General features: G+C 39.6%; 3 protein-coding genes across 4 annotated transcripts; 2 read left to right on the top strand and 1 right to left on the bottom strand.

Moving 5' to 3' along the window:
- Positions 1–538: 538 nt before the first annotated feature.
- YARS2 (tyrosyl-tRNA synthetase 2) lies at positions 539–7,209 on the bottom strand. Its single transcript, XM_061372014.1, has 5 exons — positions 6,374–7,209; positions 5,151–5,318; positions 2,186–2,341; positions 1,688–1,858; positions 539–1,218 (listed from the first exon to the last, which is right to left on the bottom strand). The coding sequence occupies exons 1-5, from the start codon at positions 7,192–7,194 to the stop codon at positions 1,059–1,061; spliced, it is 1,476 nt and encodes a 491-aa protein (XP_061227998.1). The 5' UTR covers positions 7,195–7,209; the 3' UTR covers positions 539–1,058.
- Positions 7,210–8,424: 1,215 nt separating this feature from the next.
- Positions 8,425–15,527, top strand: LOC133222239 (cytidine and dCMP deaminase domain-containing protein 1-like). The gene is made up of 3 exons (XM_061371732.1): positions 8,425–9,475; positions 14,161–14,347; positions 14,793–15,527. Exons 1-3 carry the CDS (start codon positions 9,419–9,421, stop codon positions 15,215–15,217), a joined length of 669 nt encoding a protein of 222 aa, XP_061227716.1. The 5' UTR covers positions 8,425–9,418; the 3' UTR covers positions 15,218–15,527.
- Positions 15,528–23,636: 8,109 nt separating this feature from the next.
- Positions 23,637–27,302, top strand: LOC133222238 (uncharacterized). 2 transcript variants are annotated; one of them, XR_009728240.1, is made up of 3 exons: positions 23,637–23,919; positions 24,671–26,009; positions 26,837–27,302. XR_009728240.1 is itself a non-coding variant. In XM_061371731.1 (2 exons), the coding sequence occupies exons 1-2, from the start codon at positions 23,679–23,681 to the stop codon at positions 25,126–25,128; spliced, it is 699 nt and encodes a 232-aa protein (XP_061227715.1). In that variant the 5' UTR covers positions 23,637–23,678; the 3' UTR covers positions 25,129–26,417. The 2 variants fall into 2 exon arrangements, 1 of the variants encoding a protein (XP_061227715.1); XM_061371731.1 differs by lacking the exon at positions 26,837–27,302 and having other exon boundaries at positions 24,671–26,417.
- Positions 27,303–27,476: the final 174 nt, after the last annotated feature.

Here is a 27,476-nt window from a genome sequence, read left to right as displayed (position 1 = left end):
GCTAGGCCATAAGCAGTAGGATTGCTTTTGGCTCTTTCATGAGACAAAACGTGCAGCTTTTGCACACTGCCCTATCTGAAAGGTCTGACTTATTTTAATTGCAAAAGCATTATAGCTTCCCTCACATTTCCTAGTCCAGATACCCTTGTTTTCCTGTTCACCCACAACTCCTAGGCAGCTAAAACTGAACAGCTTTCATATACATGCTTCAAATCTTCTCGTATAATATACTAACTTGCAACCAATCGTAAAGCTCACCGAACTAGTACCAAGGCATACCTTCAACAAAGATTCTAAATAGCACAGATGTATCCTGGTAATGCACAGGACTGAAGAAGAATGAGTGTTACCAACTTTGTAAAATCACACTAAGCACACAGAACACACAGAGGGATTCGTCAGGTTGATTCAAATTTTGAAAGGCTTTATACTCTCTTACATTTCAAAAAGTGAATTTGCTCTGCATTACCATATTAGGGCTAAAAAGCTTTTACACAATGTCCCCCCGTACATAACCAATAAGGCATTACATAATGGGTCTTAAATCATTCTGCTCATTTATTGTGAAGATCCTGCAGCTTCCTTCAAAACCAAACTTGTTCAGAAAAGAACACTGCTTGTAGATTGGTTGTCCTTACCCACTTATGTGGATTTCTCTGCTAGGGTGAAGTCAAACTTGGACAGCAGCATACATCCTCCGAAAGAAGTACTGGTTTTGAGAATATACTTTTGCTCATCTTGCTGTGGATTATGCTGTAGCGTCCCTGGCCACTGTTCTCCTACAATACAAAAGGTTGTTAACAGAGAGGAAGAACATCTTCATCTTTGGGCTTTGAGATTAATCTTTTCATCTTGTGCCTACCCTCTTGCAAACCATACTCTGAGTAAGGCAGAGTATCTAAAAGTATCTTCAGTGGTTTAACTTAGCTGCCTTTATTGGAACTCTGTTGTATTCTGAAAATGAAACCCTGGTATCAGGCAATTTGTGACCTGTGCAGTAATGCACAGTATAGAAACATCTTCAAGCAACAGAGTCAAAATGATCCGTTATTCTGTTGTCACAACTGCAGCCATTTTATAATGTAGTAATTTTTCTTTCCAATCCTAAGCAACGATACTCCATTCTTGAGAATATGCTGTCCAAGAATAAGAATGGTCTCAGGATCAGTTACACGAATCCCATTTATTGAAACTCCGCCATGTGTAATTTTCTGATACCTAAAAAAATCCAAACAGGAAAAGTGGTAATTGCAAGATCAACTGTGAAAAGCAAATTCTAAATTATTGTTAAGTACTGGAAGTTCAGCTAAGAGCTTTTTCGTTTGATCCATAACTAAGTAAATATTAATTATCTTGCACTTACTTTCAGTCCAGGTCAAGAGTGACCGAAATTAACCTTAAGTCTTTACGACTCTTACTGAGAGCTATAAGGAAGCAGGCTGTTACCTTAGACTGTCCCTCCATCAGGTGTAGATTTTACAGCTAAGATACATGAGGCTGCATTATCCTGCTTTTACTTCAAAATGGAATAAGGCTAGCTGCTCCCCTCTTTTTAATGCTGGTACATAGATTGCTAGCCTGTTTCTACTTGACTTAGCTGTCCTCATCTTTTGTTTAACTGCTGAAAGCATACCACTATTAACCTGCTCAAGTGAGGTACTGCCAGAGAGCACAGGTGGTAACTTACCCACTAGGTCCATCTGCAATGGCATTTGCTTTGCGGCACAGGTCAAGAACATTCATTCCAGGTTCAAGCATCAATTCAGCTGAAGGAGCTTGTTTAAAAAGTTCCTGTAACTCTTGGTCAGACATAGCTTCCAATGCCTCCACACTACTGTGATAAAGGGCTTTAGTGCACCTGTGAGAACAAAGATCATTCAAAATACAGGGCTAGTCTTACCTTCACACAAAGAGCTACTCAGCTCATTAGATTCCTTTCCCCAACTTGTTCTGAGGGTCCACACAGTAAGAGAGGTACACCCCTTTTTTTTTTTTTTTGTTGTAATCTGTTGTTCTGCAATTTTTTTAAATAGTGTTACTGTATTTTTAAGTCTACAGAATTATTACATTTTTTTCTTTTACCAGCTGAGCAACAACTAGCCTCATGAAAATAGTCCTTGAAAAGCTATGGATAATTACCATTGAACAAATCTGACAGAAAACTGCTTGACAAATCAAACTTCACCTCTTAGCAGATTCTAGCCCTTCTCTACCATGAACCAGCTTTGTCACTTCTGCAGCAAGTCGTTTCTGAGGGCCCCATTTTTCTGGTTCTTTAGCATGCATTTCCATAATGTGGTCAATCTCCTCAAGAGGAATGAAGGTGAAGAGTTTCAGGTATCTATGAGCAGGGAAAAAAAATATTTTGTCTATATAGCCATAATTAAAACATTTCCTACCTTTATCATTCAAGCTTCATTAACTAGACTAAATAATGATTCTTAGTCAATTTAAGAAAACTGCATTACAGATGTTCTGTCTTTTCAAACAACTCTTTGATTTTGCTCACATGCTTCCACTTACCAGCACAGCTCACATTTACTTTAATATTCTGCCTAAGGTTATGTCTTCAAACATAAGACAGTGTGAGATGCTTTTATGAAGCTTATAATGCAATCAACAACTTGGTTTTCTCTTGAAATGTTTACAGGACTTAACTGCAATTGTGTGTCAACTAACAAGGCTTTAGATTATATACTTTGTAGTTGCACAATACACTAATGCAAAATACCACACCCAGCCTGTGGGGCAGAAGTATGTGATGTACTGCAAGTATCTCAACAGGAAGATTACTTAGGATAATCAAGAATGTAAAGGTGTATATCTAACCATACTCTTCACTACAAAGTTCATTTTAATGGCCTTGCAGTACCACGAAATGCAGTGTATTTAAAAAGGTACTGGTACAGAGTCTGAACGCATGAAATATTGTAGCATTAAATACCCACATATCCCTCTTTTCAGTCTGAAAAGTGCTGTGGATGCAGAACCAAAGTCAGAAATACCAGCCAATAAACCTTTAGGAAAGGTAACTGAGTTACAAGACATGTCACAATATGAAACCTGTCTGAGGTTTATGAAGACACAGATTTGACAGTGATACTGAAGTTAAAAGCAGATTTAAAACAGAGCATATAGCAACTTATTAAAGTTTATGTAATACCCTGAATAAAGCTATTGGTTTTTTATTTTCAGCCATGTCCGTGGCACACCAGCATGGAGGCTAGCCATCACTGAAGGAAACTCAAATGGTAAAATGGTATTTCTCACATTTTCCCTACCCTTTTGTGGTTCTTATACGATTTAAATATGTGTACATGTTCTTTGGCAGTAAGAATGCAAGTTATGTGTGGTTGACTTGGATTTAGAAACACCAGAAGACCATGTTTAGCTCATTGGAGTTGCTCTGCCTTAAGTAATGACAGTTCAGAATTTTGTCTTTTTACATTCTACTGCTTTAAGCAGTATTGGATGTCCTTCCAAAGTTTTGGTGTATTAGTCTCATCTTCTTTACAGATCAATCCACTTGCCATTTTAATTGTAAGCAGAAATCTTCCTTTCCACGTTCTGAAATGGGGAAGCTGAACAATTAACTTCAATGAAACTGTCAAACATTGAGTCAGGATGATGCAGATTGTTCCTATCTGCAATTTTTAAAAAGATCCACTAAAATTTCCATGCAAGCTATCAAACAGCCTTAGGGTTCCACCATGTTAGTACTGCTGGTCATTTATGTACCAAGCACTCCTCCCATCATCTAAATGTTTTTAATTAATGCTTGTGTGAGTTATGGTACATGGAAAGAAAAAGATGTTAAGTGTCTCCACAAGTGGGCAAAACTGCATGACATTTTCACCACAGTCACACTACTAGGACTATTCGTCAGGGACTGTAGCGATGGGACAAGGGGTAATAGGTTTAAACTTGTATCTAACCTGAACTTCCCCTGTTTAAGGAAGAAGTTCTTTACTGTGAAGGTGGTGAGACACTGGAACAGGTTGCCCAAAGAAGTGGTGAATGCTCTATCCCTGGCAGTGTTCAAGACCAGGCTGGACAGAGCCTTGGGTGACAGTCACCCAAGTGAGGCATCCCTGCCCATGGCAGGGGGGCCTGGAACTATATGATCTTAAGATCCTTTCCAACCCAAACCATTCTACCATTCTATGATCCTACTAAACTGTAGCCTAGGATGCTGACTCCTACTAGCTGTCCATTCTGTTCTCCTCTCCCTTATTTTGTACTTTCAATGTCTTTAAACTGATCCCTGAAAACCTCTACCTTACGAATTCCTTGTGCACTACCCTGTATACTCCCTGCCTTGGACTTAAATGGTATAATGTTTTCCCCTTTTTACCTGAACTACAATCACAGTCTGACTGTCTCCCAGAAATGTTTTTATCTAGACCAGTGATCTTCAAAGCAGGGTGCCAGCACCCCAAAAGGTATGCAGGATGATCCAACAGGGTGCGGGAAGAAAATATTACAGCTTCAGCAGTAGCTTTATATAATCTATAAATAAACAATCATATATGTACTGAGAGTGAATGCTCAAAATTATTTTACTGATAGGGGCACATGATCAAAAAGTCTAGAGATCACTGATTTAGAGAGCTAATATAATCATAAATATGAACTTATTGGCTTTTTCTTAACAAGACACTATTTGATTAGGGATATGCACTTTTTCATGTGATGCGGTTCTAGAAGCTGAACTTTACATGTTTGTAACCAGTTAAGTAGCTTCTTGCTATTTGAATGTAGTGCTTCTGGATACCTTGTACTAAGTAAAAACTTGTGATAATATCTATTAAGCTGAAGCTGCTTATTAATCAGCAGGAGAGATTTCACTGATACTGTGACATTACAGTACTGAAACGAACATACCTCGTAAAAGTCACCCCACTGGCAGAAGAAAGTGCTTGCTTGTTCATCCACATTCTATGATGCATACGCTAGCATATAGCTACAGATTCCACTATCCTATATACTTAAGAACCAGTCATGCCTGTTTATTTAATGAATGTACAATTATAATTAACATTTACTTCTACAGGGACCTTGTGTTTCGCATATCCAAATGAAACAGTTACGAACAACAGTTAGGATCAGCTTTTAGGAACAATGACCCCCCAAAAGAAAACCCTACTTACTTTTCAACTATATTATCTTGTTGTCTGACAAAAAACTGGTACAGCTCAAATGGAGAAGTCTTCTCTCTGTTTAGCCAAACTGCATTGCCAGCAGTCTTTCCCAGCTTATCTCCAGTAGTATTGGTAATAAGAGGTACAGTAATTCCAAACACATCTGTCCCCGTCATCCTGAGAAAGAGAAGAGTAACTGCATGTTGTAAAAACACTGTTATAAAAATAAAATCTCCTCTTGGTAAAGATCACTAAAATACAAGCATCCTGTGAGAGTCTATCCTCGATACAAAACAGTCAAATAAGATGAAGTGTGAGGGGCAAATGATGCCGGAATATGGTGAAGACTGCTTTAGGAAGAAAAAACAAACAAATCCTTGAATTTAAAAATACACATTGTGTGTAACAAAGAAGTTTATGTACTTAAGTAATTTCACGAACAACAGCACTAGCAAATTAAGATATGCGGTACCTTCCATTTTCTGCTCTAAGCACTAACTGAGGCTGCCTGCATGGCTGGGACACTTGTAAGGCTTTTCTTGTGTTGATTCTCTGTCTTGTAATAGTCCAGCATGTGGTGAAGTAAAAGCATTGTCTCTGATTGTCACCCACACTCACTGATTTGCTTGTGTACTTCTGCCAAGTTTTCTGAGACTTACACCAAATTTGGTGGATAAGCAAAAGCTCAGCATCATCAGGTTTTGAGAAGAAATGAAACTGTCTTGACTGATCCACTACTGCTCTACCTTGGTGTGACTGCACTAGAATGTGTTTGCTAGCAGAAGACTTCTCAATATTGTCCCTTGCTTTAGGATGCTTCATTTTGGTTCTCTGATTAATTAATAAAAGAACCCATCCTTTTGGTTAAAAAAATCATTAACATTTCACGGAGAAGTCTTAAAACCGTGGCCAAAACGTCCATATGTGCCAGTCTTATCATCAGGACAATTCATTATTCTTCTCATAGCCCACATTTTATGCAATGCCAACTCCTGGAGTGGCAACTTCTGTTCCTCGTGCTGTAGGGATTTTCAACAACAAGCTGTGCAGTTTAGGGTACCTGATGGATACACCATCACTGCACAGTTAGGATGCAGATGATGGGTGCCCTGACCCTGCACGGAGCTGGGGCTCCCGGTGCCCTGTACCTGCCACCACCGTTTCCCAGGTAGGACAGGACGCCGGCGCCTAGCCTGCGCTGCCCGCCCGCCGCCCCTCCAGCCCCGCCGTACTTGGTGACGAGCTCGTAGCCGGACATGATGTTGCCCATCTGGTCGGCGCCGCCCAGCTGGACGCGGCAGCCGTGGTGCAGGTGGAGGTGCAGGAAGTCATAGGCCTGCAGCGCGGGGTACAGGAACTCGGCGAGGCTCATACCGTCGGGGCTGCGCAGCCGCGCCTGGCAGCTCTGCCGGCTCAGCAGCGTGCCCATGCGGAGCCGACCGGCGGCGCCGCCGAGGAAGTCGAGCAGCGGCTCCCGGCCGAGCCAGCACGAGTTGTCCAGCAGCACGGCGCGGCCCAGCGACCTCCCGCCCGCCGCCGCGGCCGGCCAGAACAGCTCCCGGTGGTTCTCGAACAGTCGCTCCAGCCCGGCACGCAGGGACCGCGCGTCTGCACGCACCCGCTCCGCCGGCAGCGGCTCCCGCGCCCGCTCCCTGCCGCTGGGGTCCCCGAGGCGCGCCGTGGCCCCACCCACCACGGCGATGACAGTGTGCCCGGCGCGCTGGAAGTGGAGCAGCCCCATGACGGCCAGCAGGTGCCCGACGTGCAGCGAGTCGGCCGTGGGGTCGAAGCCGCAATAAACAGTGAGGGGCGGGCGGCCCGGCTCCAGCAGCTCCAGCAGCTGCTCCTCCGCGCTCTGCGCCGGGAACACCTCCTGGAACAGCCCGCGCTCGCACTGCGCCGCCAGCAGCCCGCCGGCACCCCGCGCCCGCCGCGGCTGCTCATGGGCTCGCCTCCGGAGATGGAACGAGAGCGGCTGCGGGGCCTGGCGCAGGCCGCCCCACAGCCCCGCCGCCCGGCCCCACCGCTGCCGTAGTACCGTGGGCGCCGCCATCTTGCACCGGGACCGCTGGGAGTGGGCGGAGCAGAGGCTCGCCTGAGGGGGGAGGTTCTTGCGCCGGCCCGGGGAGGCGGGGCCCTGGGTGTGTGAATGAATGAATACCGCGTCAGGGGAAGGCGTTAAGGGGGGCCGCTGTAGGTGGTGCTGGGCTGTGCGGTGCTGGTGGTTGTCCTTCGGGATATTAAAGTTATACACGGAAACCGCATGGGGTGGTTCTTCTTTCATGTTTTGTTTTTCAACCTGTCAACCCGAAATAACGGGATTTTAAGCTGCTTTCAGGCTAAAACACGTGTTGGAAATCAGGCTTTCAGCTTCGAGTGAGGAGTCCAGCAGAATGGGTACCAAATGCTTACATTGGTAGCACAGTGGCTTCAGCACTTACAAAATCCGGAATTCGTACACTTTAAAAACGCAAGTGTTTAAAATGTTGTCTGATGGGATTTAATAGGAAATTGGGTTCACTGTCTTCACAATGTGTTTTACGTGCCCATAAGCTTCCTCGTTCTTCCCAGTTGTCTTTTAGTTGATCTCTTCTGGCATGGCAGCATGTAAGAGGGCTTGCACCGCTTATGTGCCGCTTACAGGAGCTGCCAGCTCAAGGAAAGCAGTGTTCACGGTGTTGCTTTGCTAGCGTTTTACAGAGCCATTCATTCCTCCTTTTGAGCAACTTCCTGCTTCAGTTTACCCAAACAGTGAGTCTACTTAGATTTAGTGACAGTAGTGAAAGATGATACTAGAAAAGTTTTTACACTTGGTACGCTTTGATGCTTCCCTAAAGCACTGTGGTAGGAGAAAGTCATGAGTAGTTAAAAGAAAAATGGTATGAACAGCATGATTGAGAATGGAAAATAATATTGTTTAGGGAAACTCAGTCTTTACTATAACAAGTCCTTCCAATCTTGGACAGCCCTTCTTTGTATATTGATTACATGGGAAACTATTGGCAAATTGTATATCCGCGTGCCATAAAAATATTGACAGGGTGGGTCAAAGGCAATGTCAAAAGCAAAACAGAGTGTACAGGACTATGACTCACAGGGGAGAAGTATAAAAGTAGTAGTTTCACCACTTGAGTTATTGGCATCGAAGACTTAACTGCTGACAAGCGCGCAGGTGAAGTACAGAATCATTCTGTTATACCACACTGGGGATACACATGACGGAAAACAAATGAGGGTTTGGTGGAAAATAACAGAAGAAGCAAAAAAAACCCCAACAAACAACAAACCCAGAAAAGTCCATTAAGCATCAGTGGGGTAAATCCTGAAGTGCTGAGGTATCTGTCAGTGGGAAATAATGGTTGTGCTAGTGGTGTTCTGTAAGAATGGGGTTGGGTGCTGTGAAATACTGTCATTGGACTGGTAGTTGTATGCTTCACAGGGATGGTATGAATTGGTTTTGTTTTTCTGAAGATTTATTGTGCCGAAAAAAAAGAAAGGGGATTGGCCATACAAGATAACAGAGTTTCCTTTATGTTTTGTTTTCTTTTATGTGGGGTGAGGGGTGTTTTATTTTTTAAATGTGAATAAAGACAAATAACTTACATGTTCATATACACACACATACATGTATCTCCTCTTCAATACAGTGCTTTTGCTTCAAAAGTAAGTTAAAAGGAAGACTTTTTTTAACTTGGAAAATGCAACCTTCTGGAGCTGAGGACATGGAGGATGGTTTGTATCTCTGCTCCAGTTAATCATCTCGATATAGCCAACTGAAACAGGCACATCTCTTCAGCTTCAGAAATAATACAAAAACAGGACATCACAACTGACGTTTGACTACCTCTTTGTACATAGAATGAGCAGCAGCAGGAATTTAATCGCAGCCCAGAGCTGTTCTTTCAGTACTAATGTCTGTGGGATTTATTATTTTTGTAATTTGCGTCATGGTATGTATTGCTTTAGGGCTGTTAATCAGCAAAGTGTTCCTTAGCAATAAGAGGTGTGCTCCTTAGGCAACGCCACCACAAGCTTTTGTCTGTGTCACTTTTATTTTCTGACAGGTAATCTATATGTTCACTACATTAAAAGAAATAATTCTGTAGTCTTTATTGAAATACTCTGCCTTCATTCCTATATTACTGAAAGTGCAGTAATCAACAGTGGTTTTTTCTGTAGCCTGACCATATTTGAATTTGCCTACTAATTATGACCTCTTTATTTGGACCTGTTCAGAGAGTCATCCATGCATACGCTTAGAAAAGAAAGATTTGTGCATGTTTCTAGCTCGTCTTATGGAGGAGTCTCCAGAGTGTCATGCCCCGTCTGATGAGGTATGTAACAGGGTGTCATTGCTAGGAAATATTTTTACTGCTTATTTTACTGAGAATTAGCCTTTAAAACATCTATGGCATTCACTGAACAAAACATTCAGAAGCATCTATTGTGTGATTGCCACTTTTATGGTGGAGTGATATCTGATGAGGTTATCCATTCTAGTCTTGTGTTTTGAAAGTTACTGCTAGTAAGCTGTGCTGGTAAAGTTTTCATGGAAATCTGATAAAGTTACATAAAGATACTGGATTCCTAAGAATTGATTAATACCAATTTTTTTCATTTCCCTGTGTCATACTGCTGAAGCATACTGTCATGTCCTAATTGCTCATGAATACCGTAATGAAATCATAGAATCATAGAAACACAGAATCATAGAAATGGAAGGGGATTGCCTGGGAAAAGTGGCACTGTCATGTGGTTGCTTTTCCTGCTTGAAATATGGGGATAAATGATGTTCAGTTTTCTACATGTAGGGACATTATGAAGAGTATTTGTGTTTACCTCTGACTTAAAGTAGTGAATCATTTTATGAGGCAGTTGTTGGCCTTTCTCTGTCCTTCCTGTGGGTACAGAACCAGATTCAGTTTCTGTTCCTGATGGTCCTGGGTATGCACCTAGTTTCAGTGGTTTAGCCAGAGCTGTCATTGATTTTGGGAATGGCACAAAGCAGGTGAAACACCCAGCTAAAAGAAGACTCATGTATTCAAATTGACAGTCTTGTCAATGGCTGGAATGGTACTAGACAGCATGGACAGTGGTAATGTGTTTTCTCTTTGGGGATGTTACTAACTCAGGGAGTACAATTCTTTGTGTGACTGTCTCTGAAGACATTTTAGTACTTTATCCATTTATATTATGAGAATAGAACCTATCACACATAGTAGCAAGACCAGCATGAAACTCTACCTTTTCTTTTGTGTGCCAGACTTTTTCAGTGTTGGGAGTCTTCCTCAGATTCGTCTCAGCAGAACTGTAGGCTGTGAACTCATTCACATAAGGATCAGTTTAGGGATAGCATTTGTTAGGTGAGAGAAAACAGAAAACTTTCTCAGTACTAAGCACAGCTGAAGCAGCAGTAGCTTGTTAAGCAGAGCTCTTTTTAGCCCTTTCCTCACAGGACAAGAGTGACAGACTTTGCAGAACAGGCTGGGATGGTCCCAGACACTCTTAAGAGCCATTGTGCTTTTCTAAAAGAAACAGCAAACTCCATCTTACCATTTATTCATTTTCTTATTTCCAAAACTAAAATGCACCCTAGCTTAATTATAGTTGTGAATATGAAATATTAAGTATTTTATCTTCAAAGTCATATGCCGATTGGCTGTGTAGAAAGTTTTCCCTATTCCAGGTCATCTGAAAACGGTTTATAAAACTATCAATAAAATACTACACAGGGACCAAATTATCAGGTAACAGTAACAGTGATGGCGACACTTCTGCAAACTTTAAGAACTACTTCTTAAATATTACTGAACTTATAAACAGTTGATCTGATAGAGGACCTAATAATAATAACCAGCTTTGAATGTAAAACAATGGAATCATAAAAATGGGCTGAAGTAATCTAACCCATTTCCTTGCTGTGAAGCAGATTTAAGTCAAATTACAACACCCGTATCAGATACTTGTCTAACCTGATCTTCAGACTTTTCTAGGAGCAATTGCTCAACCTTCTTAAGTGAAGCTTCAGTCTTTCTCCTAGATTTTTGTTGTATTTTGATTTTTGGGTTTGTGCTTCAGATTGAGTAACTACAGTTGTGCACTTCCTCTAAATGTTTATTATGCGAGGAGGTCAATAGTAACATTGTGTGTTGCTGGTCTGTGGAACTGTAGTTCACAATAGTCTCCTGACTCTTGTGGCTATCAAATGTTTTCTATATCATGTTTGGTTGTGCAGTTTATGTTTCCAAAGCAGGATCTTGTTTTGTTTGGTTTTAGTTTCAACTTGTTGCTGTGCAACCTTTTCTGTATTATTATTTGCTCTCCTTCCCTGTTGTGTAATGTAACTGCCTCCTTTGACTTTCTTCCTGTGATTTTATATATACCCTTTTCTTTTTGCCTTTTGTATCCCTTGCTAGTGAAAGCATCTGTATTTTTTCAATAATTTAGTCTTTCTATTTTTACCTGTATCTGCTATACTATTCCTTTATCCTTATTCTTCACATTGTCTTTACTTCCTGTTTTCTGAGTCTACTTTTGGTAAAGATCTGTTTTTTACAACCAAAGTGGTCTCATGGTGTTACTGACTTTTCCCTTACATCAGGATATTTCCCTGCTGATTGTCTTCTACTAAGTCAGGCTCTCATAGTCCTTGGAATACTTTTCCAAGAGATTTCCTAAAAGTTGCTTAAATTTGTTGATATATATCTCTCTGAAATAATTATCATCATTCTATTTTTACAACATTCTTTCTTACGTATAACATCATAATTCTTATTGGGATTACTTTTCATTTTCAGTTTTATGGTGATTTCTTCTGTGTTACAATAAAATGTAAAGTATCTGCTTTCCCACTCATTGCTGTAATAAAAATAGGCTGCAGTATGCTTCCATAGCTGCAGGTATGTCCTGAACATACTACTTTTCTAGCTGCCATCTCCAGAATTCAGTCTACCATTATCAAAAGGTCCTTAAATACATCAGAAAATTGCTTTATTATAAACAAAGGCATTTCAGCCTTTTACCTTTTGGTCAGGTGGTCAGTAATAAATCTCTGCAGATATCTCTATTTTCTTCATTCTTGCTTTGCTTAATGCTGTTATTTATTTGAGAAATTTACAGCAATACATGTTCACAGTCTTCTTGAAAGATGTTACTGAATCCCAAAGTTACTATTCTTTTCTGAAAAATATCACAAGGTATTCAGTTCTCATGCAGACATTTGTGAGGGCAGGTGGAGCAGACCTTCATGTGGTGAGAGGCTCCCTGCAGGTGTTGCTGAACTTCAGCACTGCTGAATCTGTAGATGATCACCTGGAGTAGGTTATTCCAACTGCTTCTGGGACAGAGGAGGCAAAAACTGTTATCTAAGAACTGAATAATCTGGCCTAATTTTGAAGTTGGCCCTGCTTTGAGTGGGGAGGTGGATTAGATAACCTCCATGACGTGAACAGTGGGACTGAGTGTGCCCTCAGCAAGTTTGCTGATGACACCAAGCTGTGTGGTTCGGTTGATACGCTGGAGGGAAGGAATGCCATCCAGAGGGACCCTGACACGCTTGTGAGGTGGGCTGATGCCAACCTCATGAAGTTTAACCATGCCAAGTGCAAGGTCCTAAACCTGGGTCGGAGCAATCCCAGGCACAGCTACAGGCTGGGCAGAGAAGAGATTCAGAGCAGCCCTGTGGAGAAGGACTTGGGGGTGCTGGTCGATGAGAAAATGAACATGAGCCAGCTTCAGTGTGTGCTTGCAGCCCAGAAAGCCAACTGTATCCTGGGCTGCATCAAAAGCAGTGTGACCAGCAGGTCGAAGGAAGTGATCCTGCCCCTTTACTCTGCTCCCGTGAGACCTCACTTGGAGTATTGTGTGCAGTTCTGCTGTCCTTAACATAAAAAGGACATGGAACTGTTGGAACAAATCCAGAGGAGGGCCATGAGAATGATCAGGGGACTGGAGCACCTCCCATATGAAGATCGGCTGAGAAAGTTGGGGCTGCTCAGCCTGGAGAAGAGAAGGCTGCATGGAGACCTCATAGCAGACTTCCAGTATCTGAAGGGGGCCTGCAAGGATGCTGGGGATGGACTCTTCATTAGGGACTGTAGTGATAGGACAAGGGGTAAGGGGTTAAAACTTAAACAGGGGAAGTTTAGATTGAATATAAGGAAGAAGTTCTTTCCTGTTAGGGTGGTGAGGCACTGGAATGGGTTGCCCAAGGAAATTGTGAATTCTCCATCTCTGGCAGTGTTCAAGTCCAGGTTGGACAGAGCCTTGGGTGAGATGGTTTAGTGTGAGGTGTCCCTACCCACGGCAGGGGAGTTAGAACTAAGTGATCTTAAGGTCCTTTCCAAACTTAACTATTCTATGATTCTATGGTAATGGATAGGATTCCAATTAAAATCTAAGTTACTCTGTAGTGATTATTATATAATGAGTGTCCATGCTCTTTAAATCTCCTGTGCATCCATGTAATGGAGGTATTCTACTGCCCACTGTTGCGACAATAGTGCACAAAGTAAATTATACTCTGTAGTGGATCTACCAGACTTGGGGGTGAGGGGGGTGGGGTGGAGTGGTGTATCTAGAGACATTATTAACTTTAATGCCAATGTGTTTTTCTCTTTTTTTCCTACCACAGCTAATACAGGTTTATGAAGAACTTACCTTTACGTCTGTGTGTGTGTGTATGCTTGGACAAATTTGGCTAAAAGAAACAAATACTTCTGAGAGTGTTTTAGAAATCTAGAGTTTCATCTTTCTGATTGATTCCAGTTTTGGTTTGATGTGCCTCTTAAGTGGAATTTTCTTGAGAAAAAGTGCAAACAAAAAAATCAATTCGTACTAGATTTACATTAACTTTTCATAAAGGGAAGTTGTCACCTGAAGATGGTGGGACTAAAGTCTAAAGTGCAGTTAAATTTAGTACAGTGTTTCAAAACCTAGAGAATATTTTTTTAATCTCTGTGCTTGTAAAATAAAATCTGCTGTGAAAAATCAGCTGCCTTTTTTTTTTTCCCCCCTTCAGTTCAATAAGACTGGGATTGTAATATGCGAATCAGACAAAGTTCACAAAATGGTAGCTATGAGTTTCTCCAAACCTGGGCTGCATGCTGTGCAGCATATCGTTCTGTGTCTTCCCTTTTCTCTGCGTGACCACACTGTATATTTGTCAAGGAAACCATGCTCAACTTGCATGACATTCCTCATTCAAGGTATAAAATACATTCTTAATCTATCTTCATTAACTCCAGTTTTGCCTGAGTAAAAAGTTCATAAGTGACCCCGCTAAACATCATGCCTAGGAAAATGTGCTACATGGCTCAGTCCAGTAGTGATGTAATCCTTTTTTTATGTAGATAGTCTCTTAAAAATAAGTGAGACTGCTTGCATGGCAAAGGACTCGCAAACTGTGGGGGGTTGTTAATGAAAGTAAGGTACTGATTGTCTATATTCAAATTGAGATTTGAATTGAATATAGAACTATTACAGCGGAGTGGTTTAAGCCTGTGGGTAACAAGATAGGCTTTGGACTCTAGTGCATACACAGAATTGCAATGCAATAGAATATTGGCCCACTGTTTCAATCAAAAAACATGTGAATGAAAAGTCTCACCCAACTGTATGGCACATTATGTGACTTTCAGTGTTTGTCTCTAGGTTCAGTTTCTGCAGTCTATTACTGGCCAATAGCTCCTGAAAAAAAGGGAGATGATTCAGTGGTTAAAGAAGATTCTCAGCAGGCTGATTGTATGCTTCTCGGAAGTCCTATAAGTAGCAGTGTGCTCTTACCCACGACAAGCTTTGAAACTGTGAAAATGATCGCAAAAAAAACACGATGCAAAGGACAACCAAACAGCAATTTTAAGTCGTTCAGTTATCAAACTGAAGACGTTGAAAAATATCATTCCCTGTTTAACATAGGTAAAGATATGTGTGTCAAACGAATGGAAAATGCTTTACGTTGCTATGATTTTTTATTGGAATGTTCCCAACTTGAGAAAAAAGAACCAAAGGAAAATGTTCATCGACATGCATTGCAGCTTTGTTATTTTTTAGCAGCAAGATCTGGTAAGTTATGGTGAAAGTATAGAAAGAATAGTAACCTAATATAAAGAATGGATTACTGTCTATCTGGTTTTTATTATTGCCATTGATTCATTCATTATGCTACTTCAAAGAGTATTTCACAACATATGAGGATATGAGAAGAATTGTCATGCTTTCCTAACATAACTGCTCAAATGTTTTCCGTTAATATATTTGTTACACTAAAGTTTAATGTTGTTGTTTATAATGTTTGTTGCAATACTGAGCTAAAACCTAAAGTAGAAGATGGAAACACATGTTATGGAAACATAGATAATAATGCTTTACCACTTAATTAATTTTAGAGGGGGGGGGAAAGAATATTATATATTGATAGATTTAAACATTCTTAGTTTATTGTTAATGTAATTAGGTGAACTTACAGCGAATCTCATAAATGAAATTTTATAACCTTTTCTATTGTGTTATTAAGATTTTGTATAAAGCTAATACTTTACAATTGCTAATCAAAGAATAAGTGTACCTTGAGTCAAATTTTAAGTTGTAGTGTTCTTCTGAAATCTGACATTTGTTGTACTTGATAGTAGTTATGCCTTGTGTTACTGTGTAAGGTTATCTGTCTAGAATTGGATAATGTATCTGCGTGGAGGGATTCTTTCAACATATAAGCAGTCACTTAATGACCATGCATTAAGGCTCTACATGTTAATCTGTAAATATATGTTTTAAAGTATGAAAAAAGTATGTTTTTAAGTGACATAAAAATCTTTCTCTGTTCTAAAAGATGATCCAAACCGAGGTGTGGGGTGTACACTCTATAGTCAGGATGGATATTTTGTAAGTACATTGAATTCTCCAAAAGTTGTAAAATTTCTATTCTGTGCTCAAAGGGGTGCAGTTTATTTGACTCAGTGTAGATATCTGCAGTGTAAATGCCTACATCAAAAGGAGTGTGAGCAGCAGGTCGAAGGAGGTGATCCTGCCCCTTTACTCTGCTCTTTTGAGACCTCACTTGGAGTATTGTGTGCAGTTCTGATGTCCTCAACATAAAAAGGACATGGAACTGTTGGAACAAGTCCAGAGGAGGGCCACGAGAATGATCAGGGGACTGGAGCACCTCCCATATGAAGATCGACTGAGAAAGGTGGGACTGTTCATCCTGGAGAAGAGAAGGCTGTGTGGAGACCTCATAGCAGCCTTCCAGTATCTGAAGGGGGCCTACAAGGATGCTGGGGATGGACTCTTCATTAGGGACTGTAGTGATAGGACAAGGGGTAATGGGTTAAAACTTAAACAGGGGAAGTTTAGATTGGATGTAAGGAGGAAATTCTTTCCTGTTAAGGTGGTGAGGCACTGGAATAGGTTGCCCAAGGAGGTTGTGAATGCTCCATCCCTGGCAGTGTTCAAGGCCAGGTTGGATGAGGCCTTGGGTGATATGGTTTAGAGTGAGGTGTCCCTGCTCATGGCAGGGGGGTTGGAACTTGGTGATCTTAAGGTCCTTTCCAACCTTAACTATTCTATGATTCTATGATTCTATTTGCCCTGGCTTGCTTTCATAGATGGTGGAGGTCTAGAGTGTCATTCATCCTAATCTGGAGCCTGGAATAGGCCAGGTAGACTTGGTTAGACTTTCTTGAATATAAATGCTGACTAGTTCAGGTGTAGACATGTTAATTGAGATGAATTTTCTTCATGAACACCTTCTCCCATAATAAATATGCTTATAGTAATTATAATATTTTATCACTTAACTAAAAAAAAATAAATAAATCTGTAAAGCCCATTAAAAAGGAGGATCCTAAATTTCTTGCACAGGTAGAGAGACAAAAAGATGGTGATGAAATTGATGGAGAACAATGACCTCACTGTGCAAAAACAAAATTAGATCCTGGCTGTGTTGAAAGGGGTAACATAATGGGGTAGTGAGATGCTTGTGGCAAAGTGTTAAATCTGATTAAAATCTTATATAAATAGCTGTAAAAACTTAGTAGTTAGATGTACCTAGAAATATATAGAAAGCATATATTTAGATTTTAAAGGTGTATTAGTAGGTGATTAAAATGTTTGGAAGGATCTGTTAGATTTTTATTATTGTTTCCTTTTGTTGTTTTTTTTTGGCAGTTTGCTGCAGGGTATAATGGATATCCCATTGGCATATTATATGCAAACTTGCCCTCTAAAGGGAGAAAAAATCGAAGGACTGAACTTTCAAAATCAGAAGTTGTTCTCCATGCTGAAGCAAATGCTCTCCTGTACAGGTTATTGTTACAAATCTGGTAATGGGTGACTTCACAGGCATTCTTTATTACAATAGATGTGAATAGTGTGCAGTATAAGTCAGTGACTAATCATGGATTTTCTCTTTGTCCTTTCCATCTGTTCTTCACCCATTAATCCAATTTAAAGATTATTTTTAGCTTTGCAGAAAATGAATTAATTTTGCAAATACATACATTTTTCAGATCAAAGTCCAAAATAGAAGATAGCGATATACTTTGCTGCATCAAACCTCCCTGTCATGACTGTCAGAACCTTTTGAAGGATATGAAAATCAAGACAATTCATTGTGTAAAAGAACCATCCAAACAAAGTGAAGATGTATGTTTGTATAATTTTATTTATTGTCATAGTGTAATTACATGTTTGAGGAAAGGGTGGTCAGTTTATTAATAGTTGACTTACAGAAAAATGCATCAGTTCTTACCCTTCTGTATAGGAGAGGAATTATACCAGGTCATCACCCACAAAAATGTTTCATTCTTTATACTCATATACAGCTGGAATTTTATGGCTTGCTTTCTGCATTGGAGATCTTTACACTCCTATACTTCTAAAGTCAGGAAAGGAACAAGTTACATATTTTAAGATCTCGCACTGGGGACATCTATCTTTCTGTTCAAGCTATATGTCAGAGCTCTGGAATGTACCCTGATTTTGCATCTGGCTGTGTCCGAACTCTTATGGTCATGAGACCTTGATGTGTGTCTTGGTTGAAGAACTTGGAACACAGATACCAAATGGAGCTGTGGTATTCTTCATTAAGACCTCCAATATGAAGGAGTACCTCTGTCCTGCACTGCACACACTTTTTATCCCTTAGGGTAAATGCAACATTCTTCTTTCTAAGTAAGTCTCACATTCACGTATTTGAAGCATCTGATGAGATCAGACAACATGCATTCAGATTCATCACAAGATATCATCCTTGTGATGAACCTGAAGTGGAAGGAAGAAGTATTTTCTGAGTTTGCAAAGGGGTATTATTCCTTTCAGGGAAGTCCAACAATTGCTTAGTAGGATTTAATCAGATGTAATTTAACTCAAATAATTTGTGAACACCTTTGGAGAAATCTATCTGAAAGACAATGTCTCAGTGTTGGTTCAGGCCCAAGTATCCATTTAATTCCCATATTCTAGATTAAATTCTACCCCTATAAAGACAACCATGGCCAAGGTATTAAAAATCTTCTATGCCTTGTTTTTTGGTGGCAAGATTTGCCTTCAGGAATTCCATGTCCCTGAGACTGGTGGGAAGATGTGGAACAATGAAGGTAGTAGAGTAGAATTTGGTTATGGAATATTTAAAGAAGTTGAATGTGCACAAAGATCATGGAACCTGTCAATAAGGTGACTATAAGTAGTTAGCATGGTTTTATGAAGGAGAAAATATGCCTGACTAATCTGACATCCTTTTGTGATGAGATGACCAACTGGATGAGTATAGAGCAATAGACGTTTTTCATCTTGAATTTAACAATTGCAACAGCATGTCCCACAGCATCCTAAAAGACAAACTGGCGCATAATGAACTAGATAAGTGGACACTGAGGTGGTTTGACAGCTACCTGAGGTGAGGTAATGGTTGAAATGCTGTCTCCAGTTCTGGCCTTTCCAGTACAAAGAAAGATAAGGACATATGACTGAAAGTCCTGCTAAAGGCCTTAAGGACAATTAAGTAACAAGACCACTTCTTGTATGAGGAAAGGCTGCGAGAGCTGAGACTGACCAGCCAGCAGAAGAGAAGTTCAGGTGGGATCTTATCCATGTGTATACCTGATGGGAAGGAATAAAGAAGACAGAGACAGAGCCTTCACAGTGCTTGGACAGGAGGCAGTGGGCACAATTTGAAATACAGGGAATTTCACTGAAATGTAAGAAAAAGCCTTTTTGCTGTGGGGGTGATGAGCCCTGGGACACATTGCCCAGACAGGTTGTGGAACCCCCATCCTCTGAGATACTCAAAACCTGAGTGGACATGACCCCAGCAGATCTGCTGTAGTTCACCCTGCCTTGAGGTCTCTGGACTGGAGACCTCCAGAGGTGGCTTCCAACCTCAGTGATTCTGTGAGTGCCTGGTTTATTTGCTTGCTTCTCTTTTTTGTTTTAGGATCATCTAGATGGTTTAAAGAAAAACTTTGACGATCATGAGGTAGGTTTGAATCTTGAAGATTAGACTCAGGGTGCTATTACTAAAAGATAAATAATTAAGCAGGTAGAAGGCATGCCAGAAGTGGAAGCAGATAATGTAGAAAAATATTGCTTCACTTTCAAGATATATCTGATGGAAGTAAAGAAGTCTGAGTTGGGAAAAGATGGAACTGGGACACACAAAACTACTGATGAACTGGATAAATGTTTAGAGGAGAGTAGGCTATGTAGTTGACTTTTATCTCCCTGTAAAAAACAAAACCATCAGAACTGGAACAGACAAGAATGACTTCAAGGACCCATGTATGTCCAGTGGTCCAAGAAGTCTTCTTGGTAGATTGATTAATAGCTGTTACAAATATAATGACAGATGTGAGCAGATAAATTGTGGAATGTATAAACTAAATGTTTACATATGCTTTAAATACCTTGTTTATTTGTTTGTTTTCTTTTTATTCCAGTGGAAACAGTGTGAAACTCAACTTATGGAAGGTATGGTTAAGATTCATTTCCTCCTCCTTTTTACCATTTCATTTGGCTTCTTTTGGTATTGGTGTCTAAATTTAGGAGTATGGCATGTTACTAAGTAATTTTCTTTAAAGCCCTTTTTGCAGGATGTAATAAATACAACAGAGCCCTGTTTATAAATGTCATATAATTACTGTAAATTGAATTGAGTTACCCTTAAATTAGTTCTGCTTGTTCCAACCTTCTTTTGGAGCTATACATTATATATATATATATATATATACACATTACCTGTACCCTGCAGATTCCATTTCTGCCACAGTACTTCTGAATATGCAGAAGACAGAATTCTACAGAAATGTCTCCCTCTTGGTCTCTAAGTGGCCAGACCCCATAACTGGTTACAGCTGAAAAGACAGAGGAATAACATAGCAAATTTCCAGGGTTAATGGTTTCTGCTCTTTTGCTGTCATTATTTTTTTTCCCAAAATGACTAATCGGCATCCTTTGTGATAGTTTTCTTATTTCATGCCTTTTCTGTGAATTTCTTCCAGCCTTACATGGATATATCCAAATCTGTGGGGGTATTGGGCTTGACTCTTCTCCACATGCCACTGGGTTTATCCCAGTTAGAGAGTCAGGTTCACCTATCAAAGAATAACATTATCGATATTGAAATTTTCTTAAGTAACCTACCATTTTATTTAGAGTAGACAACCAGTAAAAAGTGACAGAAGTTTTTAAGAACATCACACGTTTTGAGAATACACAAAATCCTTCATACTTCTTGCTTGGTTTAAGGAAAAACAAAGTTATAACTGAGGTAGAAATTTGAAATCTTAATGATGTATAAGCTGAAGCACCAATGCTCTTACTAAGGGAGAAAGATTTGAAATAAACATCTGAAACAAAACTAAATTAGAAGATAGAATCTCCAAAATTGTTGCTGATCACATCTTCATGGAGTGTGAAGATACAATGGACAAGTGAACTGGGGAGATCTATGTAATTGAAGAGGGTTAAGGGATAGATTATTTTAGAATTGGAAACTGTGTATTTGCAGTAGAATGAAATCAAACTAATGGGAAGAGCAAGAACCAGGAAGATGACAGGATGGCAGAAATGAAAAAGCAGAGACTCAGTATCAAAGGCAAGAAAAGGCAGTCTTGAGTGTGAAAGCAAAGGGGGAGAGAAGGCAGTGTAATTATTGGCCATTCTGTATGTGAGGAAAACATTATGCATTTGGAGGTTAAAAATATGAAATTCAAACTTTAAGATTAACAACAAAAACCCAACCTATCCCATTGTCACCACCACCACTGGGCGGCTGTATTTATTTCTACATGAATTTCAGTTAACGGTTTTATATCTTTTCAATTCCCATTCATCTTAATATAGACTGTTTCTGAATAAAGTATCAGAGTCTGGCCGGACTGTCAAATATTGTCCTGAACCAATTGTGACTTCTGAGATGTCCAGCTCACAATGGATAGTGTGTCAGTGTTGATAAGAGGGGGAGGGCTGATAAACTTCATGTGATTAAATTTCATGTGATCTCTTTTTATGTGCTATTTCAAATCCAACATTTTTTTTTGTGTCTTCCAGTATCCAGTGATTCAGAAGACAGTGAAGGAACAGAAGAAATGAGTGATGAAGGCAAAGTGAAATAAATTCAATAAACTCTTCACTAATCATCAGTTTTTGGTTTCCCTAATTTAATTTAATTGAACAGTGTTGAATAAATGTAATTGTCCTGAAAGTAGTGAGATGGATATTACACAGCACAGAGAGCTTATGTGCAAACTTCTGACATATCTCTCTGGCAACATATTTGTCTTAATTTTAATTTTATTTTAAGTAAAAGTAATTGTATCCATTTTTTTACCAGTCTTACCAGATGGTATTGAAATCTTAACCCAAAAAAAAAAAAAAAGGCATAAAAAGGAGAGGTTTTTCAGCTGTGATAGTTGAGATATTTTGAAGAATAGTATGACATAGGGCAGTAGAATTGGTCTTTCCAGATTGGCTAGATCTCCTAGACTATATCTCCTAGACTAACATTGCCCATTGAATATTCACATACTTTTTCTTTCCTCTTGAAGTCAGTAGAAATCGTTGCCTATGACAGAAGAGTAGATAGCATTAAAAAAGAACAACCACAAACTTCCCCCGCCCCAAAAAATCCACAAACAAAACAGAAAAAAAGGAGATCCAGGATAGCTCTGCACTCTGTCAAGCAGCGGCTCCTAAGATGATCATTTCCATTTTCCTCAGAGGACTGGCACGCATAAATAGATGTGGTGACGTTTGAAATGCAAAGATAAGGCTCTTTACAGGGTAACAGGCTTGTCAAGCTCTGATGCATTATTAAGAAACAGTTCTTTAGTTCAATGTGCATGGAAATTATAACCCTTTTCCCCAACTTTCCACCTAGGACCAGAGAGCTAAGTAATTATCCTTTCTATACCATTACCAGTAATTATTTACCAACTGTGTGACATTGCCTATTTTTTTCTGCAGGACTGTTTTGATTAGCTTTTCTGTCCACTGTTTCTTTCTAGGTCCTCCCATTCCTCATCTGAAGAAAGAAGACCTGTGCATCTTTTTAGCACTACATATGGAAAATTTACCAAGTGAATCACAGGAATCTGTGAGTTACTTCAACTCAAGCATATTCATTGTTACCAGGGCTAAAAAAAGCCATATTGTCAAATAGGATATTGATTTAAAAATTACTGACTTGGTGGTGGGGGCAAAGTGATCTTAATTTGGAGAATTTTTACTTAATCCAATTTATTGCCAATAAATGCAAACTTCTGTTTACTGAATAGGGTATTGAAGAAAAAAAAAAGAGAACAGAAAGAGTTAAACACCAAAGTAAACATTTATCTCGGCTTGAGCCAAACACCTACCCTCGCACTTTCCTAGTCTCAGCTTCCATTGTTTTTACCTTATGTTACTCTCAGTGAGGTGATGGGTGTTGCAGGAGGTTGGGGCTGTGTAGGTGATGGTTTGTCTGCAACTCTTCTGTACTTTTTTCCTAGTTTTCTCTGCTCTTCCATGCTTCTACTGGCCCTGCCCTGGCATAAGGTGCCGGTTGCTTGTGGGTCACAGACCTGCAGTTATGATTCTAACCTATTGTATGCTTAGACTCTGGACTTTTAGTAAATCAAAGCTGTTTGAAGCTTTGAAGTTACATAGATGTCTGGTGGTTCCCACCACGAGTATCATTTGAATAGTGACATCTGCTTGATACTACACCTTGTCACTTTCCTGTTTTGGTAGTCTGCAGTAGACCAATTATTTGAATATTGATCCCCCTGCTTTTTTCATGATGTTACACACACTTACAGACTTTCCAAAGGTCTGTCTACCTCTTAACCCTTTCTGGACTCCAGTAAAAGCATTTGCCCTCTTGATCTACAATATAACAGTTGAGTTAGGTGCTGTAGACACAACAAAACTGTCTGAAAATCCACAAGAATTTTCTAGACTGCTTCATTCCTACCCATTTGCAAAAAATGCCGTTCTTTTTCTGTGAGATCCTTCAATTGCTTTATTTTTATGTACACATAATCTGGCTGGACTGTCATTCGCTGGATGGTTATACTTTCATTTGTATACCTGTACATTTATTTGTGTATGTATATGCAGCATTGCAGAACTGGAATTGTCATCTGTGAACCAAGCAAACCCAAAAGGATTACTGCCCTGGGCTGCTCAACAGGGGAACTTCATGCTGTGACAAAAGTGCTGCTAAGGTTTCCTAATGCACTGAAAGGCTGTGAAGTTTACATGTCTCGGAAACCTTGCAATTATTGTGCAAAATTGCTGGTTCAAGGTCAGTATCAAAACTGAAATATCTCCTAGACTAAGACTGCATGTGTCATACTTACAGGCTGGTAAGCTAGTCACACCATTCATTTCTCTTCCTCTTCATTTGCTTCCATTTTGCTCTCTGCATTTTTCCTCAGTTGGCTCTTATATGAATCATTCAGGTTCCTGTCAGAAGCTGAAGTAGCTAAATATCTTATACAATAGGTAGCTGGGATTATTAGGGAACATTAAGATGTGATTCATAATGTAATTGTAAAAATTGTTGGTATTTACTAACACATGGATCATGAAGGAATAGTGCAAGTCATTAATGAAAAAAAGAGCCATCAGAGCCTGTTAAATTAGAAAAAAAAAGGAGACAAAATATGTTTTATATATATATTATATATGATATACATAAATATATGTTAATGGTACACATTTTTTTCCTTTACAACAACTTCAGTAACTTCCTGTATCTTTTCAAAACAATCTCCTTGCTTTGGAAATCTTTACAATTTGGTAACCATAACTAGAGATAAATGTTTAATCACCTGGAAAAAATATAAAGTAACCAATTGTATATTTAGTTTCCCTTTTGACTCTGAAAATAATGTGATAATAAAAAATATTTTAATATTATTTTACTAACGTGAGGAAAAGCTGCAGCTTGCTTAAGTATATTCTATATCACTTTATATTTGTTAGTGGAAAACGAAACTGCTAGTATATTTCATATTTAATATTAATCTTACATATCTGTTTTGTTTATTCAGCACAAGTCTCACATGTGTATTACTGGCCAAATTTGGAAATCGAAACGGCAAACTCAAAGCATAATCTGGTAAAACATGCTAATGCCATCTTTACAGAAAGCAGTGTTGTTGCAGCGGTATATGTACCAACTATAGCCAACCAAAGAAAGATGGAAATACTTAATTCAAATGAAAAAGTATCTTCTAATGATGATTTAGTTCCAGTTTCATCTGTATTTGATAAGAAACCTAGTGGGGATATTTTAAAAGAATTTAACTTGGAACACCTGAAGGATGACCGCCTGAAAAAATACAAAAAAAATCTTACTACAGCGAAGAACTGTTATAAATCTCTTGCAAGTTGCAAAGATGAAAAAATAAAAGTCTTAGAAGAGAAGGAATCCACTGTAACGAATAATCCTAAGTACACCCATGCATTACAGCTCTGTGATTTGTTAGCTTCCAGAAGTGGTAAGTAAATTACTATTACTAAATTTAGTTCCTTAATTTACTCAGTTTGGAAAAATTCTACACAATTGTTAGTCATATTCCTGGAGATGTAATATACTGAGCAACACCCCCCCCCCATCTTTAATTGATTACACTGCATTCTGTTAAGTAATTAATGAAACATTAGAATTAATGAAACTCTGGACCAGCAGACATGAGTAAGAATGTCATACTCTTTGACCAGCAGGTTTGTTGTCATATCATAGTGTTGTGTAAATTTATAATTGTGATAATTTGACTGTTTATTCTCAGACAATAATAATGGAGTGGGGACGGTGATTTTCAAGGAAGACAACATTGTAAGTAAAAGTTTATGTGGTTTAGGAAATTGTGCTTTTCTTCTAAAAATGTCTGAACTGTTCATAGGAAAATGTATTTCTGGAAACAAAGGCAATTTTTCCTTTGGGAGAAAAAAGAATTCATGATTTTCTGAAACTTCACATTTCATACAAATATATGATCGAGATCTATAATCAACCACTTTGAAATGGAGATCTCCATAAACATTACCAAACAGCATCGCCTTAGAATTCTCCCTGAAGTTATTAACAAGTTGAGATCTATAATTAATCACTTTGAAACGGAGATCTGCATAAACATTACCAAATATCACATTAGAACTCTCCCTGAAGTTGTTAACAACTCTTAGGAGTTGGAATGGGCTGTAAATAACTAAAGGTCTCAGAACAACATTACCTTTTATTTCTTTGTATGTTGTTTCTTTCTAGGTAGCTGTGGGCTACAGTGGATACCCAAAAGGGGCAATGAATAGTTTATTTTGCAAGAAGGCGGATGTGGATTTTTACCAGCATGCGACTGTGTGTGCAGAAGCTAATGCAATTATTATGAGGTAGGAATTCATCAAATATTTTGAAGGAATTAAACAAAAGAAGGCTTGGTGTTGGGTGCTTAATGAAGAAAAAGATCTCTGACTAATCTAGCATGGGAATTTCAAAGCGCAGAAATTAGAAGTAATGTTACATAGGATGGAAAGGAATATAAACCACTGAATACAATTGTTTTTTGCAGAGATCTTGGTCCATGTAATCTTATATTCTAATGCAGGCATTCGACTTATGTGACAGATCCTCAGAGGTTTCTGCTAGTGCCATGTCTTTGACCCTATGTAAGCCCAGTTCCTGTGGGCAGTCATGGGCAGGGGTCTTCACACGTGCTGAGGATGGGAGTAACCAGTTGCAGAGCTATTGCTTCTGTATGGGCTCTCATATTACCTAGCCATTGGAAATGCAGAGCATCCCAGCTGGGTGATCCATTGACACAGGCAGACTGAGTTTTATGAAGTTTCTTGCCCGCGGGAAATTTCTCTGTAGACTGACAGTGACATTGCAAAAGTTTGTGCTCTGTTGTTACCTACCCAATTATTCAGGTGATTGTGGTTTGGTGGTGAAATGATTCCTGGATATGCATTTCATAAACACAGTATCTGTCTTTATGGTGCTGTGAGTACACAAAGAATAGGTAGATTCATTTCCTCAGTTGGCAAGCTGATGGTACGAACTGCAAGTATTTGCTTGTCATGAGCTGGAGATCCCTTACTCACTTCTTTTGGCCAATAATTGAAGAGGAAATAAGAGAAGAACCCACTCTAGATTCAAAGAGAAATAATTCCTTCTGCAAGCACACCTTGTTTGTAATTGTGACACGTTTTTTTTTCAGTTCTGAGAGAGACCTGTGTAATGCTGAACTCATCACTACACGTGAACCCTGCCTTGACTGTCTGAAACTGATCCGAGCAAAGAATATAGCAAAGGTCATTTGGCCTCTCCGAGACAGAAATGTAGGTGATATTAGGGATGGTTAAAATCCATGTGCCATGGTTCCTTTGTCCCCTCCCTGAGGACATCTTCCTAAAAACCCTGTACTTTCCCTTTGCTGGGGAGGAATTGCACACTCTTTACCCTTTCAGGATAGGCTCTCTTCTGCATTGCCAGCTTTTTTGCACCATTGGAGGTGGGGTGAGTGCCAGTGGGTGAGTGTCAGGAGAAGAACACTTATCAGGGGGATATAGATAGTAGAGGTAGCTGCTCCCACTCTGAAGGGGAAGAAGATGGGGATGAAAAGTCATATACACAGTCTGTCCTTCATCTCTTTCAGCAAGTGGGGAAGGTCGGCACATAGCCTTTACATGGAGCTTCAACAGGCCCATCCTGTCCTCCATGCCAAAATGTGCTCTGCCCTCCCTCCTATCTACCTACCTGGGGATAGGATAGGTGAATACCTGTTATCCACCTACTGACTGCGGCAGTTCCTCCCTCTTTGTGGAGCCACATACTCTTTCTGAACAGGTCATGCTCTG

Source organism: Neopsephotus bourkii, unplaced genomic scaffold, assembly GCF_033783945.1.
Source record: "Neopsephotus bourkii isolate Nb327-2 ecotype Australia unplaced genomic scaffold, CSIRO-AGI_Nbou_v1 NB_1589, whole genome shotgun sequence".
Lineage (NCBI taxonomy): Eukaryota > Metazoa > Chordata > Aves > Psittaciformes > Psittacidae > Neopsephotus > Neopsephotus bourkii.
The sequence above is the reverse complement of the archived record's forward strand: the minus strand, read 5'-3'. Positions and strand labels throughout refer to the sequence as shown.

Bases quoted from the DNA above. Each gene is read 5' to 3' on its own strand.
- YARS2 (XM_061372014.1), bottom strand. From the start codon at position 7,194: ATGGCGGCGCCCACGGTACTACGGCAGCGGTGGGGCCGGGCGGCGGGG. The intron at 5,319-6,373 runs GTACGGCGGGGC...TCTCTTTCTCAG, and splicing joins GGCTACGAGCTCGTCACCAA to GATGACGGGGACAGATGTGT. The intron at 2,342-5,150 runs GTAAGTAGGGTT...CCCTGCTCATAG, and splicing joins CAAGATAATATAGTTGAAAA to ATACCTGAAACTCTTCACCT.
- LOC133222239 (XM_061371732.1), top strand. From the start codon at position 9,419: ATGTTTCTAGCTCGTCTTATGGAGGAGTCTCCAGAGTGTCATGCCCCG. The intron at 9,476-14,160 runs GTATGTAACAGG...TCCCCCCTTCAG, and splicing joins GTCATGCCCCGTCTGATGAG to TTCAATAAGACTGGGATTGT. The intron at 14,348-14,792 runs GTATAAAATACA...GTTTGTCTCTAG, and splicing joins CATGACATTCCTCATTCAAG to GTTCAGTTTCTGCAGTCTAT.
- LOC133222238 (XM_061371731.1), top strand. From the start codon at position 23,679: ATGGTTATACTTTCATTTGTATACCTGTACATTTATTTGTGTATGTAT. The intron at 23,920-24,670 runs GTCAGTATCAAA...TTGTTTATTCAG, and splicing joins TGCAAAATTGCTGGTTCAAG to CACAAGTCTCACATGTGTAT.